The sequence below is a fragment of the Callospermophilus lateralis genome, chromosome 6 (assembly GCF_048772815.1).
Source record: "Callospermophilus lateralis isolate mCalLat2 chromosome 6, mCalLat2.hap1, whole genome shotgun sequence".
Lineage (NCBI taxonomy): Eukaryota > Metazoa > Chordata > Mammalia > Rodentia > Sciuridae > Callospermophilus > Callospermophilus lateralis.
The window spans coordinates 49,872,752-49,896,033 of NC_135310.1; the positions used below are offsets into that span (position 1 = coordinate 49,872,752).

Below are 23,282 nucleotides of genomic sequence, written 5' to 3' on the forward strand. Positions count from 1 at the left end.
TACCTGATTGGGAACACACTTGGACATTACCTACATATAAGATCATGGACGCCCAAATGCAAGGGACCAAGAATACAGGTATGAGGGAGCACTTCAAAGAGCAGGAAACCTGAGATTCTTCAGTGAGCTATGCACAGAGATGTCAATCCTGACATTCCTTCTGAGGGTCTCCAAGTGGGTTGCAGGTACATTGTCCCTGTAATTATGGGTTGACAGACAAAAGGCTGGACAAAGACAAGTCTTCAGAGTAAAAGCGAGGTCAAATAAATATGGGCAGCCATATTGTGCAGGCATCAAATCAGAGTCAAAATTGTGTGCAGCCTCAAGACTTCTGTTCTTGGCAAGCTTAGACTGTCAGTCAAAATAAATCATTCAATCAATCAATAAATAAATCATTCATTTATTCCTTTGATATAATTTACTGGTGTCTTTGTGGCAGGTATACCATATCAGGTTCTCAGAACTTGAAGGTTAAAACATGCTGGTGCTACCCCCATTAAGCTTATGTGCCAGTGGGGAGACTGACAAATCAAGAATTGCAATGTAAGCAAAATATCCTATGAGGGTTTTCCGCAGGTTTCTTGAAACATCCAAATCACACTGTCTGAGTAAGGGCAGAGTCCAGGAGGCTTCTGGAAAGAAATTTCTTTGGGGTCACACCTAGAAGACATGCACTCCTGGTGAGACAACCAGATGAGCAACCCAGATACTACTTCAAACAAATAAGTCAAATAAAAAATAATAATAATGGGAATTTCCAGGAGGGGAGGGACTAGAAAAAAATGTAATAGAGAAAGAATAAATGTGAAACATGAAGTCCAGATAGGTACAGACAGAAAGGTGGAAGGAACGAGACAATATGTCTGGGATACCTATAGGCAGAAAAGTCAGCTCAGGGCTGGTCTGTAAACCTACTGCTTCTAGAATAAGGGCAGAGTTGAAAATGCAGTGCAGTAATTCAAGTGGACCACTGGAGAGACTGCATGTCAATCTGCCAGTGAGAACAATAAAATTATAGAATTGATGAGAAAAGGAAAATCTGCAAACTCTGAATGGGGCATGTATTATGGTGAAGGTGACAACAGGCTGATCTGTTTTTTACTTCTCAATGATACCTTTTCCTGTATGTGCTTGCCTACATTCAACAATGAAGAAGCACCAACAGCAAAATGCATTCAGAGTAGCAAGAGCGAAAAACAGAAAAAGGGAGAGAAGAGGAAAAATGACTGTGGGTAATGAGTATAGCAGCAACCATGCAAAAGCCATGGAACTGAAGATATCCAAGGTAAAGGCAGGAGAGAATAAATGTTTAAGAATTAGGAGATAACTTGAATTGGATATCAACATACTTTATATACAAACCGAGATACAAAAATTGTGGTATATATGTATATTAAGAATTGTAATGCAAAAATAAAAATAGAATAGCATTACCTTAGATTAGGTAGAGGGAAGTGAAAGGAGGGGAAGGCAGGGGACGTGGGGATAAGAAAGATAGTAGAATGAAACAGACATTATTACTTTATGTAGGTATGAGACTATATGACCAATGTGATTCTACAATATGTATAATCAGAAAAATGAGAAATTATATCGATCTATGTATGATATATCAAAGTATATAAGTGCATTCTACTGTCATGTATAATTAATTAAAACAAATACAATTTTTTTTTAAAAAACATTAGGCGATATGGTCAAAAGGTCCTAAAAGGGAATAATAATCACTAAAATATCTGCATTGAGGACATCGATGAGCCCTTACAACCACAACAGGGACAGAGGGTTTTGACAGTTATCTGTCCCCACAAGTGGTGATATCAACAAAACGAGAAGATAAAGAGATAGGAGAAAGTCATATGAATAAAAGAGTCATCTTTTCTGTCCCACAAACCCTATCTCTGTCCTAAAGTCTCTATCATCTGGGCATCAACATGCAGCCAGCCCCCAGGACCATGCTTCACACCACCCTCTCTCTTACAATTTAAATTCCAAGTGTACCTGAGAATCACATAGGAAACATGTTACAAGTGCAGAATCTTAGTATGACTCCAAGAAGTCATGATTCAGTGAGTCTGGTGGAAGACCCTGGAATCTGTCTTTGCAAGGACACTCCCTGTGCTCCAAGAATCACACTTTGAGAGACAGTATACTAGATTCAGTCAAGTGTGGTTAGACTTTCTTTTCCTGAATGTTGTTAAAGTTCATTCCTTCTTCTCCTCATTCACTGTCTTAATTATGGTCTTCATTTCCCTCCTAGACTAATATTATAAGCTTAAAACTAGTTTTTCTTTTCCTGATTCATCCCTTCCAGACCATCATACACACAAAGAGTTCTAAACCACAGGATCCTGTGGGATAAGCAATGATCTGGCCCCTGACTGTCTCCTCCTGCTGTCCAAAGCCAGTATGCTGACTTTAACAAAGGAAAGAAGGGAAGATGGTTGAGAGATCCTGTGTCATGGCTAAAATGGGTTCCCTTCATGGATATGGCAGAAAATATGAAAAAGTAAAAGGCCATTCTGAAGATACCCAAGGTAAAATGAACTACCCAGTTTTGTAAGAGACTCTGAACACAATCATGCCATTATTACTGTCAGCTGTTTTAAATATCTGTATAGCATTAGCAAGAATGCAATTTCAGCAAGACTTCACATCGTAAGTGGTATTAGAATTGAATACTTATTTTATCCCACAAATAAAGCCAACTTCAAAAATATATGAAGAAACATCTCTGAAATAGATTACAGATATACATGCAGCACTTGGCCAGCTAACATTTTCCCTTAAGATATGGGACAAGGAACACACAAAATCCAAATAGCTGTTTGCCAAGTTTTTATATTGGAAAAATTTATAAGCCAGATTACAAGGACTGTGCGGAACGTTATTCATAGTACCTGTGTTTGTAATATGAGGTTAGGGGTACCACCTTATTAAAAGAGGGACAAGGATTCTTCTGGCCCTTGAGCACAGTTTGAGGTAGGATAGACGAAATTAGAAAACAGATAGAAAGGAGACATAAAGGACAAGGAAATAAAATTTCAATTCAGAAGTTCTGCATGGTTTTCCAAGCCTGTCACTCCCCAAGCAAGTCTCTTTTCCAAGCCTGTTACTTCCTGGAAAATCTATAAATGTATTTGTGCATTGTTAATTAGCATTCCTCCCCTAATAAATAGATTAAGTGAAGAGAGACCTGATATTTTGAGAAACCTATAATTTAGGGGACTTTCCAGTACTATCTACTGATAATAAAGATAATGCATCAGCTTAAGGACCCAAACTCTGACTAGAACACCATAAACTGTCTTTCAATCACCAGATGGATATCATTCCTGCATATCTTCCCATACCCAGCCCTCACCAAGTTTCCTTTAAAAGAAGAGCCATGAACCCCCACTTTCTCTTGAATGTGTTTCCCTTGCTTCACCCCAAATCTGTCTCTCTTGACATGGCCATGTTCTCCCTTCAATGTGTTATCAACTTTCCTAAATAAGTAAACCTCTGTCTATGTGTCTGACTGACATGTGCTGAAATTCTTTTCTGTCACATAAGGCAAGGACCTCACTGGTCTGGAGTCCACTTCCACCTTCTTTCTGGGAACTCCTTGGCTCCTTCTTCAGACACCTCTTCTCTAGTGACATACTCTGAAAGCCTATGTTACATTTAACAAGCATGAGCAAGCTGGCACCGCGTCTTAGAATCAAATACCTAACAGATTCCACAAAGAAAATTCACTTTGGATTTCTTTTTAATTGTGTGTGATAATAGCTGTCAGAAAATATCTTAAAAGTTATTGATAGGACAAAGTATTATTAGAACTACTTTAACCTCTTTTGAAGTTGAAATAGATGGAGAAGAGTTTATAGAGTTCAAGTTAGTTAAGCAGCAAGAATTTAGGTTAGCTGGGTATCCCAGGTAGAGTGTGACTATTCTACACACGACTGCTCAACAGCACTCTCAGACAGATGATGCTAAGCTCTCCTGCACACCTGACTTTGCTTCTCCTCAGCTCTTCTCCACAAGCTTAGTTCAGCCACAGACAGGTCTGCTGGTCCAAAACAAAATAACAATGCTGCAACAACCTGCTTACGAAATGGGATTCAAGAAAGGAAATCCTAATGGCCAGGTTCCTAACACATGCATTTCTGTAAATTATAAAGAATCTGATCAATGTAAAAGGCTTGGGCCACCAGTTATTTTACCCTCATGGTTCCAAGGATCTGAGGCTTGGAGAGAACTTACTTTAGGTCACAAAATGAAAGGGACAGAGAAAAAGAAAGGCAGAAACATTGGGGAGGAGGGTGTGGAGGAAAGAGAAAGGAAAAACATGAATGAGAAAAAGCCAGGGGAATTGGGGGCCGGGTTTCTGACAGCCCCACATTTGTTTCCAGGAGTCCACTTTAATGGATTCCAGGTGCATTCTGGACTAAGCCTCCATCGCTGAAAGGTCATGAGAGGAAAACCTGATCTTTTTACTCACGGTGCTATGGCTCCACATGTCGGGGCCCAGCTACTTCCTCCCCGCTTTTGATTCTCAGTCTTAACTTGCAATTTAGAAAAGTAAAAGACCTGAGAAACAGCTGCAGGGAAACGCATTTGGAGCCTAGCAGGCAGGCAATGCTGAGGAAGGCGGGCCCACTCTTCATTTCTGTATATACAGCAGGGAAACCAGCTGGTTCACTTCAATGTGACAGAGCCTTTTCTTTTTTCCTCTCTTTATTTTATTATTTTATTTTATTTTGCAAACACACCCTCAGATGTCACCATCCAGAAGTTTGCAATCTACAGGCAAAGATTTAATAGTCTGTTGCAGGGGGAAAAAATACAATTACTTCTCTGTCCAAAAGTTCAACTTTCTTTCTTTCTCCCACCAGTTCTCCTGATTTCCTGTAGCCAACTGGCTCCAATGCAAGAGTGAGGTAATTTCTTTCCCCTGTGATTTATTTTCTGTCAGATGATAAGTAAGCAAAAAAAAAAAAAAAAAATACTATAAGGAAAGGGAGAGAGAATGATTCACAACAAATACTTCAAAAAACACCACCATCAAATGACAGAGTAGGCAAAATGGAGTACTGTGCACCACAAATAGATAAATAAAAAGGTTCATCTTCACAACTATTTACGGGTAATAATGATAAACTCTTTGTGAACCTGTGTACCAAGCACATAATGCTAAAGAGCTGTGATGTGCATTACCTAGCAGGGAGGTAACATCCACATTTTACAGATGAAGAGACAGGTTTACAGAGGTTAAGGAACCTCCCAAAAGACACACAGCTAATTAAAATAGCAGAGCCAAGATGAAAGCACTATATAGATCTGCCTCCAAAGACCACTATACCAGGCCTGTAACCCATCATTTACAATTTAAGAGGAAAACCCTGAAAAGTCTGCTACTGGGAAATGCACACTGGATAACTATGCCATCAACCAAGGCGTAAGTATATTCCCTTTGATACAATCCTATCTTAAATCTCTTTCATTCATTGTCCTATTTGGTTATGTGAAATACGGTAAACTTAATTATATCTTTCTTAAGTGATTTAGGCTCTGAGGTGTTTTCCAATAATTCAATGAGACTTTGGTTTTGTTGTTGTGAGAATATGCTGAGGAGTTATGATGTCAAGTTCATATTAAGAGCTTGGCTGAGATATACAGTAGGCTGCCTGATGAACATGCAAGTTATTTCATTTCCTTATATATAAAAAATTCTACTGAATTAAGCTAGACTTAAAAGAAAAAGTAGCTTGGGCTAAACCATAATTTCATCCTCTCCATCCCCAACCTGCTTTCCCAGGCTTTTTCCCCCCCCCCCTTTCTGGTACTGGGGAACAAATCCAGAACCTCACACATGCTATGCAAGTATTCTACCACTGAACTACATCCCCACCACCCCTGTATATGTTAATGAAATTTTCTTAAGACATCCTCCATTGACATACACATAAGCAAAACAGTCCATTGTGGTGTGAAAAACACCCTCATGCAATTCATCACACATGCACTGTAACAGTGTTTATTAGAATGGTGAGGGTTCTTCATGAAAATCCTAGATGAAATTTCTTTGGGGATCCTCCGGCAAAGACTATTAGTTCTTTTTTGGAACCAGGTATTGAACTCAGAGGTACTCGACCACTGAGCCACCTCCCCAGTCCTATTTTGTATTTTATTTAGAGATAGGGTCTCACTGAGTTGCTTAGTCCCTTGCATTTGCTGAGGCTGGCTTTGAACTCGTGATCCTCCTGCCTCAGCCTCCTGAGCCACTGAGATTACAAGCATGTATGCACCACAGCACCCTGCGATTAGTAATACTTTTACAGAGTAACTGACCTGCTTTTTAATTTCATGTACACTGCAAACTTGAAAATTAAGGAAGCTTTACTTTCTTTGTTGCTGTACACACACACACACACACACACACACACTCCCTCAGGGCCCATTTTTGACATGGTCTGTAAGACATATTTTAGCAACTGAGTTATGCCTTTTCCGGTTGATGTCCCCAATCACCCGCCCTCTTTTATTTCTCAGATACTTTTTTTCTTTCTTTCTTTCTTTTTTTTTTTTTTTTTTGTACTGGGGCTTGTACTCAGAGGCACTCGACCACTGAGCCACATCTCCAGCCCTATTTTGTATTTTATTTAGAAACAGGGTCTCACTGAGTTGCATAGCACCTCATTTTTGCTGAGGCTGGCTTGAACTCGTGATCCTTCTGCTTCAGCCCCACCAGTTGCTGGGATTTCAGGCATGAGCCAACAGGCCTGGCTTCTCAGATACTTTTAATTTGAATTTTGTATTTTACATTTCCTTAAGATAGGGAAGGATAGCATGCACAAACAAGCACAAATAAGCAAATGAAAATACAGGAATATTATGAAAATTTTACAAAAGTACTCCACAAACTCACTCTAGAAACTGATTTTTTTGAAAAATTTCTTTTAAATCTGTAAATCCTGTTTTTATTATTTTCCTACCTTAAAGTTTAAGCTCTTGGGGCATTTTTTTTTTTTTTTTTTTTTTTTTTTTTGGTGCTGGGGATTGAACCCAGGGCCTTGTGCATGCGAAGCAAGCACTCTACCAACTGAGCTATATCCTTAGCTCAAAGTTTAAGCTCTTGAGGGGAAAAAAAATGAAAGATGATTTTACATATTTGCAATATTTCTGTTAGGACTTTTTTTTTTAAAACCATGTAAGACTAGAATTCAGGAAACAATCATTTAAAAATAAGCCCCATGTGCCAATTGGCATACACAGAACTTGGCTACACAGACTAGGAGATATTATAGAAAGAGTGAATTCACTTTAAGTGTACTTGTTACCAGCCCTGGGTTTATCACCTTAGATCATTATGCCTTCTAAAAGTGTTGTATGTTAAGTTCTAATTGAGCTTTTGGATAAAGCAGATCTAAGTGCAATCTAAATCCTTTTGGAAGACAAGATCTACAGAGGAAAAATCCTTATTTAAAAGGATTTTTAAAAAGACTATCTTTTTTAAATCTGATTTTTAGAACCAAGTTAAGCGCAAGCTGTTACTTTAATGAAAGAAACAATGTGTGAGGATTAGTAGAAACCAGAAAAAAAGGAGAGATCTTCTGAGAAAGAATGTGGGCAGTCCTTCGAAGGCAGACACAGTGCACAGATACGCTTCATCTTTCTGTGGTGCCCAGTGGTCTGGGTACTCAGAAACACACACAATTAAAATACATGCTGTCCATTTTCAATCACCACCATTATTCTTATCAATCTTTTAGATTCCCTTTCTACTTTGTGGTAAATTAGATGGAAACAGTACAATTATATAGTATTTTCCATTTAACTTTTCTTCCATGATGGCCCAAATTCTTAAACTTATTTATAGAGGTAAACTTTGAAGTTCCTTATTTACTACTCAATGAAATGAGCCACATTAGTAAATCTATATCATGTTTATCTCATATGCACTTTCAGACAAAAGACATACCATTGTCACTTTCCCCAGAGCCTTCTTCACTGGTGCTACCATTAATGTGTTGCGTTAAGAAGAGGCCCAGGGGAGCATCACTAAAAACTTTAACGGAATAAATACAAAAGGAAAATTGTATGAATTAAACAGATCCAGTTTGAGAACATTTTGAATACAGGTGGTAAAGTCTCTAAATAAAAACTTGTTTCCTTAGCGCTTACACATACCAAGTTGCAAGCCAAACAGGGTCTAAGCACTAGGTAAAATAATAGCAGCAGTAACTACCATAACTGTCACTGTTTTTTACTGAAGGCTTTCTAGGTTACAAGACCTTTGCTGAGTACTTTACACTATTTTTCTCTCGCTTAATCCTCCTAACAACCTTAGGAGTTAGATATAGCAGCTATATATCACTCAAGATACTAATGCTCAGCTGGAACATGCCTATAATCCCAACAGCTCAGGAGGCTGAAGCAGGAGGATCTCAAGTTCAAAACCAACCTCAATAATTTATCGAGGCCCTGAACAATTTAGACTGTGTCTCAAAATAATAAATAAAAAGGGGAAGGGATGTAACTCAGTGGTTAAGTGCCCCTGGGTTCAATCTCCTGTATCAAAAAAGTGGGGGAAAGACACTAATGCTCAAACTAAGAAAATTAATCTGATGTAACACAGATCAAGAGTGGGGAGATAGAATTTACACATAGGCCCAGAGGATTATTCCAAGTGGGTACTTTCCCACTGCACTAGAGTGAAACAGGATACCACTGTTTAAGTCAATCATTGATGAAAACTAAAGAAACCCCTCACTAAATAATCCTTACACTTCATTCTGAGAAGAAGAAATACTTCTAATATCCAATGCTTTGGGTATCCATCCATCCCTCTGCTGGATGCAAATTATAAAATTACTAAGCCATTTCTTCATCTTTAAATCCCTAGCGTTCAACAGTGTACAACACAAAGTAAATGCCCAGTAAATGTTTGTTGATTTAATGAATAAGTCAATGAGGACAATCCAGTCAATGGATTTTTTTAAAAATCCATTTTAAAAAGTTGTTAAAACCTTCTTCAGTTTTTAAAAAGCTGAAATTTTCATAAAATCATTAAAATGCACAATTTGAAATGTTCAAATACTATTATTTGAATAATACTATTACTGATCACTTTTGGAATTAGAAACTAGTTGTAAAGGCATACCCTTAGTTTCTATCCTTCAGCTTCATGAGATCAAAAGAGTCAACTTCAGATCCATTAAGTCATAGATTGGTTGTTGGCTATAGAGAATGGCATAGAATTATACCTATTTTTATCAATACTACCATTAATAAAGTATTCATCCTTTTATCAATTTCCATACATCTCCAATGACCAGTAAATCTGAACCTGTAGAAATTATGTGAAAATTAAAAATTTTCCTGAAGTTACCTATTTTCCTTCTTTCAATCAAAGAAGATATCTAATCCTCTAAAATAACAATATTCGTTCATATTAATACATCTGAATGTTTTGTATTTTAATGATAAAATCATACTAGTCTTGTATAATTCTCTATGTTATTGTATTTATGTTAAAAGTATATCCACTAGAAAAGGCACTTCACAATGTTAAGTCTTTTCTGAGGTGAAATAGATGATTTTATTTATTTATTTGTTTATTTTTTTGTGGTGCTAGAGATACAAACCAGGGCCTTGTGCATTCAAGGCAAGCACTCTACCAACTGATCTATATCCCCATCCCAAAATAGGCAATTTTTTACAGTAATGTCTATGGGACATTTTCATCAATATCTTAATCTGTCAGAATTCAATTATCTGAAATAAAAAGGACTTTAAAAGAAAAAATACCCTTGTAAACATTAAAGGGTTTTTTTTCCCTAAACAAGATAAACATGGTTGCCATTTTAATGAACTGCATGAATGTCAAGTGAGTTATTGCAACACTAAATAATATAATCTTATAGTTCAAATACCAGATACATTTTCCATCTATCTTTTATCTCTTGGTATCAAGAATAAGATCAGCTAATGTGACTCAAAACTAGAAACTGCCACATACATGGCTAGGCTCTGTAATAACAACAACAACAATAAAAGATTCTTCTCATCCTAAAATATTGTAAGCTTCGAAATTAGTATATATACGTAACAATAATGCTAAAAAATTCAGTTCTCATATGGATTTAATGACAACTCTTCCATAATTTTTTTCAATAAGAAATTTTAGATACTTATTAAACTCACAAATCACTATTCTTCACCTCTGTGATATACAAAATATAATTTATGAAAGATGCAATTCATCACAAAATTACTTGCATTCATTGATTTTTCTAAGCATTTAAAAATGCGCCCTCATCATCCCTATTACAAGTAGCATCTTCTGTAATTTTCAAAGGATATTTCTTATATCATATAAATCTTTTTAGTGCAACTGAATCATGAATGAATATTAAAACTCAGTATCACTAAAAATAACTACAGAATGCCTAGTTTAGTCAATTCAGCCTGTATCTTTCTGGAAGCAGATGGAAACATTAATTATAAACAAATAAAATGAATTCAAGCTAATCAAAAGATATTTGAAGCTTGTTCTTGAATTGTAAACCTCTAAAAGTAAACTATTACATAGTTAGAATTCTTCACACAATTATACTATAACACTGATTTTCCAAAAGGTTTGGACAGTCTGGTTGTTTACTGGATAGAATATTATTTTAAATTGTTAGTAATCCATCATACTGACTTGTAGCTATTTATTGTCATAAAATGCATATAAGTCCTAATTGGCTGAAATTTCTTGCTAGCCAAAAGTTTAAATCACAGGGAGAGATCAATCAAAGCCTAATACCGAAATAGAAACAAACAAACAAAAAAACCCTACTAATGTTCATATACATATACATATGTATATAAAATGTAGTTATATATTTATATATACATATACACATTCTATATATATGATCACATACACATATATATAATGTGTATATTTACATATAAATATATAATTTCATTTTATACATATATATGTATATATACACACATACACACACACACACATATATGGCATGTGTATGTGTACAAGGCCCCCAAATGTTTCTATAAACTTCATTCCAGTAGGCATGTAGTCCTTGGAGTTCTAGGGAGGGAAGTACTCCAAGGGACTGGAGTATATGTATGTATGTATTTGTATACACCACACATATACACTAAACACATGTACCAAATAGCTCAGGTGTGCAATAGGTATATTATGTAGGTATGTGTAAGTACACCTTTTGATGTCTGTATAATGCCAAAACCACTTAATGGTGCATTTCTCAGAACACATCCCTGTTGTTAAGTGATACATGACTGTACATGCAGATTGCACAAAGGAGAAAGAATTCTCAACAATCAACCCGACACTGTATGCCCCAAGCAGCAAATTACTTTTTTCTTTGGTTAATTTGCATCTAAACATTTTCCTTCTTACTTGAAACATGGTATGGTAACTGTGTTTTTTGAAACAGGCCGCTCATAAGCCACAGGCAACACAAGTAACAAGAACTCCTCCTACACACACACACACACACACACACACACATGAACACACGAAAATCTGGTCTCTGAGATTTCACTGATGGATTCATTTCTTTAAATTGCAGTTAATAGAAAAGGAAGAAAAAGACAAAAATCTACCAACTAGGCTGCGCTGCCATCCTCTCCATGTAGTCTTTGGCCATGTCACGGGCTTCAATGTTCTCAGGATACAGCACGCAGAACATTGCCAAGGCGCCCAAGTTGTTTCCATAAATTTCATTCCAGCGGGCACTGTAGTCCTTGGGATCCCAGGGAGGGAGGTATTCCAAGGGGCTGGACAGCATAGTGTGCACAGCCTCTCTTAGCCGGGCCGCAATGTGCTCATGTGAGCTTGCAGCCCTGAGCTGGAGCTCAGCCACCTCTGCCCTAGAGAAGTACAGCATTGGGTGGCTGTCGTAGTTGGCATTGGTGAAGGGGATCATGACTTTTGGGTTCTCGTCAGTGATGTACGCTGACACGAGGCAAAGCAAATATATGAAAAACACACTGGGGGCCCCCCGTGTATGAGTCCTCATTGTGGCATCAGATCTCCAAACCTCCAAGGCAGCCAAACCATCTTCGAAAGATCCTACATGAGAAAATAAAGAAGAGCATATGTCACTCAAAGGAACACGGCACAGGTTGGGGGTAGATGGGAACCTCACTTACTAGGAAAAGAATTAAAATCAAAACTTACAAATTTTTATTTTTTAAATACAACAAAAATATGAATTAGGAAGAAATATACTAGATAAACAGTATGTTTGTTCAAGTAGGGAAAGAACAAACCTTGACATTGTTTCTCAAATGCAGAGAAGTTTAGATTTTATGGTATTTTTTAGACATTAATACATAAACCACAATAACCAAAAGCTGAGGGTGAACTGTCAGCTAGGAATCTGAGCACACATTATGAAAAAACAGAAAATCCTGTATTTCTTAATACAGGCTCCTTCACTCTAACTTCTGTCTTCCTAGCATTTTACATTCTGAACCAGGGATTAAGGACAAGACATCTATGCACATGTAAGCAGACAAAATACCATGAGTGTGGCTACAGATTCTCTTTGTGTGAACAGAAGGTGGAGACAGAGAGGACAAAGAGAGTATGAACATCAGCCAAGCTCATGCATTCCCTGGCTGACATCAGCCAACCCATCCTGAAGACCAGACACAGGGCTGCCTGGACTAGAAACTGACATGCCTTCATTCAGAAAATAAAATCTAGGAATTAAAATGCTGAAAACATGTGTGTTTTCCCTTTATTATCTGAAATTATGGTCTATTTTTTCATTTTGCCTACAAGATGTTGGGAGTCATTCAGTAAATCAAAAATTTAAACCAAGTTCACATATTTTCTCAACTACTTCACTTTCTTAAAATCCCCTTTTTTCAGTGGTAGATTTGTACACTGGTTAAAAGAACGTCTTTCAAATGTAGGCACACACACAAAAAATAAAATAAATAAAATTAAATTAAAAAAACCCTCGGCATAGTCTATGTCCACATCTGGGATAAAGCAGGCATAAAATCCCCCAGAGGAAAGTCAGGGAATTCTTAAAATTCTTAAGAGGGGAAAGGTTATAGAAAGCAGACCAGGAAAAGACAGTTTTATGTAAATAATGAACAGTGGTTTTCAATTATTAAAGGGAAAAACCGACAGTGAAAAATCCACCTCCCAAGCTGAACACAAACTATTTTTTCAAGGAAAAACTGCCTCATCACATTCAAGAGAAAAAACTGAAATGTAACACACACTGAAGGTCAATCCACATTCTCGACCTGTCCTGACTCCAAGAGAAAGGCAATATGGCATCCCTTGTGTGTGCTACCTTATTCTAAGAGTCTCTATATTCTTAAATGTGCTTTAGACTATAAATATATGTATAAGAAAACTCAACAGCAGTGGTTTGGGGGAAGCATTCCGTATTTTAGAGCAGAACGTCTGGTGAATTAAAAAAAGTTAATACAGTCATGCTAAATAAAACACATAAAACAGAAATAACTCTTGGATTCTGCCAATATTATGTCTAGCACCCAAAGCTTCAAGGCAGCTGGGTGGATCCTTCAAGGTCAGAGACCTGGCCAAAAGAAATAGTCCTCTAAGGTTATGCCTGAGGAGGGGCAAGGTCTGAAGTGGCTAGGTCTGAAGTAGTGCTCAATCTCCTCAGGGGATTATTTCTTGCTCCTTTCAGGAAAAAAAGAAAAAGAAAAAAAAAGTCCTGCCAGTGATTTAGAAAAAGAAAAAGGAAAGCCTGTATATTTATAAAATCCCCAAAAGTCAAAGACTGGAAGCTGGCATCAATGTAATTAGCATAGTAGGTATTTAGGCACCCAGAAGAGTCTGGAAGGTTCCCTTTAATTGGCCCCTGTAAGTATTTGAAGCAACTGAAGTTCTCTCAACTATTGGTTTGTAACTGTGATGCAGGGGGAGAGGGGAGAGGGGCTCAGGTTATAGGGAGGGTAAGAAGGTAAGTGGAGACCAGAATTTTGCTACCTCAGATTCTGTACAAACATTCCCTAAACTGGCAAAGGTTGATTTGCTTTATTCTGTTTCTCCCACCCTGCACATACCACCCTGCTACCCAGACATGGAGTCATTCAGATAGTGAGGGCTGCTCTAAAGAGTTCTTTACACTGTAAAGACAACTTGTCTAACCTGACAAAACTCACCCTATAATCCCAGTCACATTGCTTCCAGTTACATAGAGTAGGCCTGAGTATATTTAAACAAGAAGAGTTGACCCTGAAGCACAGAATCTCATTCAGATATTGTTTTGGAAATGATGCCATCTCAATATGCCAACTATTTTTTAAGGCTCCCTAGTTTTTGTTTCAAATTCATGTGAAAGTGGCAGAGAAGCAAGGCTGCAAGTTATTGTATATTCAAAACATTAATGGCTCCTGGGAATATCATGTGGGCCAATACAGAACCCACAGAAATTCTGAATAACACTCACCTATGGAGATTACCTAAGGAGAAAGGAAGGACCCTGCCACCAATTGTATGTTGCCTCAGTGCGCCCAGGCCCTCCTGCTCTCCCAGCTATTACAGCCTTTGTTGATCTACACAAGGAGTTGGTTTCTCCTGGATCTGGCACATACCGCATCACACTGGACTATTTCAGCTGTTCACATGTCTGGCCTTCCAGAGGGCAGGAGCCATGGCTTCCTCTGTGCATCATGGGGCTCAGTACTGAATCTGGCATATAAAAGGTAACTCACAGATGCTGGCTCAGAACTAAACTCTTGGGTTTAGGAGCTAGTGAGTATATCTCATCACTAACATGAACAAGAAGAAATCTTGTAAATCCTGTTCCCCTCTACTTGAAGCCAAGGCAAGTTTGAAATTTTCCAGACAAAATTTCTGCCAAGAAATTAATGGGAGAAAACACAAAGTCTAAAAATTTAAGTAGCCTACACACTACTCAGTAGATTTTTTGGTCTTTATGTTTTAAAAAAGAAAGAAAAATTAAATGTAAGTCTAATCCAAATTTGCTTTAGGCTGATAACCTACAGGGAAACATAGTTCTTCCCATCCATCATTTTACATTTGTCTAGAAAATTCTACTCCAAATCCCCTATTTCCAGTCTTTGAACTTCCCCTTTGATCATTCACTGTAGGTTCTCTGTCTACCCAATCTATAAAGAGAAGAGCTAAAATTAAATGAAAAGCGCATTTCTCAAGATAATTTTAAGAGAACCCAAATAGGCAGGTTTTATGCTAATTTTATGTACTTATTTCAGTGTGCATTAAGAAAAACTATAACTAACATATGAAAGTTGAGATTATAACAAAAATATAAAGTTTGTGTTTAAAATATATTCAAGTTTATGGAACCAACCTGGGTACTCTTCAACAGATGAATGGGTAAAGAGAATGTGATATAGATATACAACAGAATATTAGTCATAAAGAAGAACAGAATAATGGCATTTGCTGGTAAATGGATGCGAATGTATTCTCTGATATGCAGATGCTAATTTGCAATGTGGGGCGGGGGTCCATAGGGAAGAATAGAAGTACTTTGTATTAGACAAAATGGAATGAAAGAAGGGGAGGGGGAATGGGAACAGGAAAGACAAAATGAATCAGACATGACTTTCCTATGCACATATATGATTAAATGACCAATGTTAATTCTATATCATATATAATGAGAAGTTATACTCCATAAATATATGTGTCGAAATACATTCTACTATCATACATAACTAAATAGAACAAATAAAAAGTAAAATACATTCGAGTTTAAAAATAAGAAAAGAAAGTATACGAACATGGCAAAAATTGTTGAGTATAGTGTCTGAAGAAACTTTGGGAGACTCTGAAAAGGTTCAGAGAAACAATCGATGCTGAAGACAATGGAGTATACCAGAAAGACCAATCCCAAACCTCCCATTCTACCTACCATTCCTCTCTCCCACACATGGAGCCTGGGAGAAATGAGACTGAACTTTGAGATGCCATGGACAATCTTTCAAGCTACACACTCCTTAGTTCACTGTGTTGAATGCCCCTAATTCATGAAGGGGCATTTCCATACTGTAAAACCACCAGCTACACTCAGCAGCTGACTCTATTAACACATAGTTATCCAGAATTCATGCCTTAGGCTGTTTCTCAATGACCTTATTGAGCCTCATTTCTCTGAAAATCACTCTTCCCTCTTCCCCTTCACTTTCGTACACTTTCATAATCCAGTTATCCTTCCCACTTTTTATCTTACTGTATACATCTTAGTAAAATATGACTAAGTTTTCACTTAATCAATGGATATTCACTTAAGAATCACTGTTACTATAAGACAATACATTCAGACAGTAATTTGACCATCCTTCTACCTGGATGCCTACATGTATGTACATTAGTCCAAGTTAGACCAAGTCAAACGAATTATAATTGTCTTAAGTAGATCTTCATAATGCCACAAAAAGCTCCAAATTATTTTGCTTTAATTCTGATTTCAGTAATCCATACAGATATTGTGATTGCTGACAGACAGAGAAAATTTTGTTTCTCTGCTTCTAAATGCTTGTCACATATTTGATCTTTTACTTTACAATAATCTAAAAACGTGGCAAAACAGTATTGTATGTTCCAATAGAATAAACTTCAAAGGCTGAATTAGACCCTGAATCCCCTAAATACTAAGCCAAGTTTCTTTCCTTTAACCAAACAAATTGTTAAGAACTTTCAACAACATTAGAAGTTCCATTTTTGCCATCTTTAAACAAAGAAAGTACAGAAAGAGTAGGCCGAGAGGGAAAGAACTGAACCCTAAACTAGTACATCAAGTTTCAAAAAAAGATGTTAGTTTCCAAATCGTCTGAGACTGCTTATAGAATGAAACACATGGTAGTACAAAAGTTCTTTCAATTCCTCAGGCTTTAGAAAATATAGAAAGTATAAGGATGGAAGAGAAAAATCACCCCATAGAAAGTAAAACATATCCCAAATTAAGATAGATTAAAAACCCTTGTACGTGCCAAATCTAAGGAGCACAGCATAATGATTAACGGTATGGAGTGAGGAGTTGGGCAGACCTAAGGATAAATCGCAGTTCAGCTGTCTGCTAGCTTTGATCAACTGACTTCCACTCTCAAAGCCTCCATTGTCTCATCCATAAAATGGTAACTTCTTCATGGGGTGACTGAATGCCTGTGATACACTCAGCCTAAAATTCAACATGGAATAAAGGTGCAATAAATATTTATTTTTTAGTAGAAGAGAAGTTCCAGACATATAAGTTCATACTAACCTACCCCAAAAGCATTTTATTTGAAAGAAACTAAATCTTCTGACTTTATAGGCAAATATTGAGAACCAGAGTTGTTAACTGACTAGGGTGAGGTCATGCTGCTTGTTAGAAACTTAGCTGAAATTGGAACACAGTGATCCCAACTCTTCAACTCATCATTCACAGTAAGCTCATCACTCACTAGAAAGGAAAGCATATGATCCTTAACATTTTTCAAGTGCTGGTGTGAGGAGATGGCCCCAACTAAATGAATAACAGATTTAAAAAGCTATGAACTGAGTTTGAATGCTTCTGAAGACCAGTGATTCCTGATGCACAAGAGGAACTGCTTCTTACTGTATTCTTTTAAAAGAAAGTCTCAGTGATACCATAGTAGCTGGGAAACACAATCTCTGGCTGTAAAGCTGTTTCCCAGTAATATACTTTACAATAGAAAGGATTCATGAATACTCAGGGGACATCTGCTGTCACTGCCAGAGGTGATGGGATAACCTCAGTCTAGAATCATCTAGCCTTGGCTGTCTATGTCATCAGTATCTCAGCTGATTATTCTGGGAGGTGAGCTGCTATCTAATGCTAATCAACTCTCTCCCATACACACACACACACACACACACACACACACTGACATTCTAACATTCTAGAATGCTAACAGTGTAACTCCAATGTCAGCATATCTGTTTACCATAAATACAACTACCAAGCAGATTGAGAAATATTTCTGAGTTCATAGGAAATTGACAAAGGAAGTAAAATTATCATACGCTTTCCTGGTGAAGAGGAATAAATCAGGACAAAGATAACAGGAAGGACCTTGGACCTGGGTCAACTCGACTGGTCAAAATCACACCTTTAACCCTCAGAAAAATCTATTTTCGTGTGATATATCATTATATTGTGTATCAATGCTTGGGAAACACCTTGCTCCCTTACATGTTCTACTTGACACCATTTCCATATATTTTAATTAATGGAATATACATATTTTTTAAGTTCCCTCACTTTCCTATTTCAATTTTATTAGATGCATGATTAAAATAATTTTTTGGAAAAGAAAACTTTTTCCTCAGTATCAAAATATGATACTTCTATCATATATCAAACCTTCTATGTTTTTGACAAATTTTTGTAGTGAAATAAATCTAATCTTACCTTTAAATATGTCAAATCCTAAGAAAACATATGGTTTGAATACCATGCAGTCATTCCCTAAAACTATATTCCCTGATGGGTAAAGCCTGTGGACTCAGACAAAAAAAGAAAAACTTAAAAACCAAGAGCTCTTAATCAAAGTGAAACTTCCTTTTACTGAGGGATTATTGTTTCCTTACTTAAGGGTGAAATGAAAAATACCTCCCAAAAGTCATTTCTAAACAAAAATCCACAATATGAAATGATAGCATATGGAACTCTCTAGAATTCACACACAGTACTGAAGGAGTAATTATAACTCTGAGCCCACACAGCAAAACCACACTGTGAGTAATAATGATGCTCACCACCTTCACACACAACATCAGAGAAACATTTGGTTAGGTTTTAAGGTAAGTGCAGCTCGGTGCAAAGAACATATCTATAATTGCCCCCTGGAAGGTTTTCACAGAGATACATTTTCTTATAACATAACATGAAGCCCACTTACTTTCCTACACCAACAATGGTAATTTTACAACTTCCTTATATGAGAAGAATAACACTTCTAAATTATGTTTGAAATGGCCACAAAGATTTTCTGCTATCAATTTGAAAGCTCCATCCCTATTTGCCAGTGACCACTTGAGTGAGTACTTCAGTGGCTATCAAACTGAATGCATAATTAATAGTAGAGGTTTGCCTGGTACACATGACTACAAAACTAAGAACCATTAAGATCCAGCTTTTGAAAGAGAGGTTAGCATTTAAAAATGCAGAAAGAAAGTGAAATCCTAATCATTTTCATGGTGGCAAAGAGAAAGGAGGGCAGAGGTGGGAGGTATGAAGACTCTGATGAGACTAGCAGGGCACTTAATTTTGCTTACAAAGAGGCTAAAAGGGAAAGTGAAAGGATTATACTTTCTGAGAAGCTATAAGTAGATTCTATTGTATGTAGCACTTTACCAACCAAACATCATCTGCTACTTCTTTACCTGAATCTTTAAAAGATAGTAATTGATGCATGTCATGTTTTTCAGTGCACTATTACCCTAAAATGAAACATTAAGTCCCTAACCATGCTGGAAATTAGAAATTCTTGCAAATATCAGTTGGTTCTACTATATATCGAGCAGCTATTCAATCCAGAAACTATGCTAGGAATTGAGGATATGAACAAGGAAATTATCCTAAATTATTCTAAATAACTATAGGATAAATATAGAAGAAATTGTGTTTCTGAGATTTTTGTAAAAACTGCAGTGCTTGTACTACTGTCTGACAATATAGATGAATAAGCATTTCCCTCCATCCAAAGCAATGTTCTTAACCTATTGTTCCTGGCCCCAGGAGGAAATTCACAATCCTTTTTTTTTCTTTTACAAAATTTCTCCAATGGAAAGTAACCAAAGTTTTTCTTGAAAGAGTCCCAAGGGCCAGTTATAGCTTTCTCAGCAATAGTTTTAACTATGAAAATGCACTTTTGTGGTTTACTGGCTAAAAAGTCCAGAAAAAAAAAAAAGAAAAGAATAAGTATAATTGATGTGAAAAGCTAAATCTCAACCTTACAGAATTTCAAATACCAGTTAAACTACACCATGAAATACTCATGGAAAGTGAAGTAAAACTTTATTCCTGATACAGATTCATGAAGAAAAGAGCTGGACAAACTGTCTAAACCTCTTTCTTCATTTAAAATTAAATAAAAATTAGGTATTTCTCTTATAGACTGGTTGGAATATTAAATAACACCTATAAAGCATGTGTCACTTTATGATGATCAAAAAATGCTAGTTATGAATTCATACCCCATTTGAATCAAATGTATGATATGTCATGATCATTGTATTGTCTCGAGCAACTAATAAAAAATAAAAATTTTTTTAAAAATGCTAGTTATGATTCACCTCAGAACATGATTAGTGGCTAAAGGTGTAAGCTGGAACCAGACTTCCTGGGTTTGAACTCTAGCACCACTGCATCTTCAGCTATGTTCCTGTTTTCCTCCCTCTGTAAAATGGATAAAACCCTTCTTTGCAGGTTTCATGAGGCTTAAATTAGCTGATATATTTAAAGCATTAAAAGGGTGCCAGGATTTAGAAAGAGTTCAAGAAACAGTAGCAGTCATCATCATCTTGTCAATGAGAAAGGCAAGGTCAGGCCAACAGGGAGAGAGGGCACCATGACTCCCAAGGAAGTGCTCACAAAACTCACCCAGAGACCTTCATTCCCCAAATAGGTACAATGCATTGTTAATGGACTACCTTGCAGTCTCTTCCAGAGTCTAAAAATACCAAATATTTTGATAAACATAAAGTATTTGATGACAAGAAGTTTCTCCTTCCTGCTCAACTGCACATTAATAACTTTCAAGCTAAGAATTCTAAGTGACTGAATACATCTGGGGGAAAAGGAAGTCTTTAAAATGAATACAATTTCTTCACCAACCAAAGTTTGTAGATAAAGCTTACTGATACACAATATAATGATATATATGTGCTTACACAGTTAGGGAAACATCCTAAATGTAGAAACATCAGTCCTTTTGAAATGTAAAAGTTTCTTTGGGATTTAAATGTAACTTTTGAAAATTTGGTGCTTAATGGAAAAACATCCACTTCCTGAAAATGACAAGAGACATTCATTTTCAGCTGATGTAACTCCTTCAGTTTGTGTACAATACTCTCTTTCATTCTGTATCACTAACTTTTCCCCTTTGAGTTGGAGGTAAATGACTTTATTTCTTACTAGTTATGTGATAGTTCACTTTATGTGTGGACTTGTCTGGGTCATGAGGTGCAGGATATGTAGTCAAATGTTGTTTCTGGAAATGTAGGTAAAGAGGCTTCTAGAAGGGATTAGCATTTCAGTCAGTAAACTGAATAAAGTAGACTTCTCTCCCCAATGTCCCTAGGACTTTTCCAATCCTTTGAGGACCTGAATACAACAAAAAGGCAGAATATCCCCCAACACACTGCCTGAGGGCTTGAGCTGGGACATTGGTCTCCTATTCTCCCACTGGGACTTACATCATCAGCTTTCCTGGTCTCAGGTCTTAGGACTCAGGGTGGTACTACACTGCCAACTTTCCTGAGTCTCCAGCTTGCAGATGGCAGCTAATGTTGGGATCTCTGAGCCTCATAATAGCATAAATCAATACCCATGATAACATTCTTTCTAGATAGATTAGATAGGTAGATATAGATACAGATATAAATAGATAGACAGGGAAAGAGATCTCTTATTGGTTTTTTCTCTGGAAATCCTGATTGATGCACTAATTAAAGCTACTCAAGCCAAGAACTCTTTCAAAAACACCTTAGAGAAACCCAGTGACCCTTTCTTGGCACTCACTCTCCCAAATGCTGACTACCTATGATATCCTAAAGTATATTTCCTCTTCTTCAACACGTTGAAGACTTTCAATTTCAGGGATACCATATTCTCCTAACAACTCTCTGGAAAATTATTCTTATGCTTCGTTCTAAGATAGTCATTGGTTGTACTGTGCAAAGCATGCTAATTTCGTTACCAGGTTTAATTCTGACATCTGTTTCGTCTTCAACGGATGAGGCAAGTGACATTTAGAATGGTTACATAATTTAGCCAGTGACACTCTATGTGTGGTCAGGTTTGTATTTGACTCCAGATCTGATTTCAGGGTCAAAATTTTCACCACTATGCCTCACTTGCTGTGTTTCCATGAGTCTCCTCCAGTACCTACGTCCTGGGACTTCCCACAAATGTGCGGCTGCAGCGCTTCACATGGAAGTATCCTGACTGTGCACCTCTCATGGTCACTTCCACCTGATTCCTGATAACTTATTGCTCACAGTGCTCATCCCTCATCTAAAACTAAGTTCACCTTCTATTCAAAACTGATTTCTTCACTATATTTTCTCAAACTGATTATTTGGAAATCACCTTCTCTGTCTTGCTTCTTCTGCATCTAATTTTCTTACCAGAATGTTTTCATTTTTCCCTCAAAGCAATATTACTCTGCATTTTAAAGACAGACTCCTGAGACTATGTTCTAGAATTCAACATCAACTTCTGGGCTGTCTTTTCTCCTTTGGCTTCTTTTTTTAAAATATTTATTTTTTAGTTGTAGTTGAACATAATATCTTTGTTTTCTATTTATTTATTTATATGTGGTGCTGAGGATCGAACCCAGGGCCTCACGTGTGCTAGGCGAGCGCTCAACCACTGAGCCACAACCCCATCCCCCTGCTTTTGGCTTCTTTCTTGAATCGGGTCAATACCACATATACTTTCAAGTCAGTTTTTCTGTTTCTTCTAGCTTGTATTTGCAAAGTCCTGTGGGTGAGTCATAATATCTATTATAGATTTTTCAGTAGAAATACCACAAAACATGTCTAACCTCTTATATAATCTACTCTTACTTGATCATTTATGAATTTAGCTAGACCCTTTTTGAAATGATGCATATTTTGGGTATAGCCTTTTATCATGTCTTCCAGAATGAGGATTTATCAGTTTATTCTATAATAATCCTGTAACAATAACATGTCTTAAAAGCACTAATCCCATGTTCAGTGCCTATCCTGCTATGTAGGAAAGGGTTAACTCAGCAGGCCCAAGAGGCTCAAAAGCTACACTTTCCCAAAAGAAGCTTGTCTTTAGGACTGGCCCTGGGCCAGCTCCTGGCAGATGAGCACTGAGCCCTAGAATATTCTGCCTGACAAAGAGATTTTTTTTTTTTCTTTATGCCTGAGGCTTTGGGTCAAGTGGTATGACTTTGATCAGACATTTATGCTAGCAACATTTTTGGTGAATCTTTGCTCTAGCAGGAATATATTCTGAGCAGCTGAAGTCAATCACACAGGTGTTTCATGCCCACACGACTGAATTCCAACAACA

The 23,282-nt window shown here is 37.0% G+C and overlaps 1 protein-coding gene across 2 annotated transcripts in view; it reads right to left on the bottom strand.

Annotated features, from left to right (window-relative positions):
* Positions 1-23,282, bottom strand: part of Dse (dermatan sulfate epimerase) — a 60,070-nt gene that overhangs the window by 22,394 nt on the left and 14,394 nt on the right. For both annotated transcript variants that reach the window (XM_076859820.2, XM_076859819.2), the window contains exon 2: positions 11,629-12,097. In XM_076859820.2, the coding sequence (XP_076715935.1) occupies positions 11,629-12,044 (416 nt within the window). In that variant the 5' untranslated portion in view covers positions 12,045-12,097. The remainder of the gene's footprint in view (positions 1-11,628; positions 12,098-23,282) is intronic.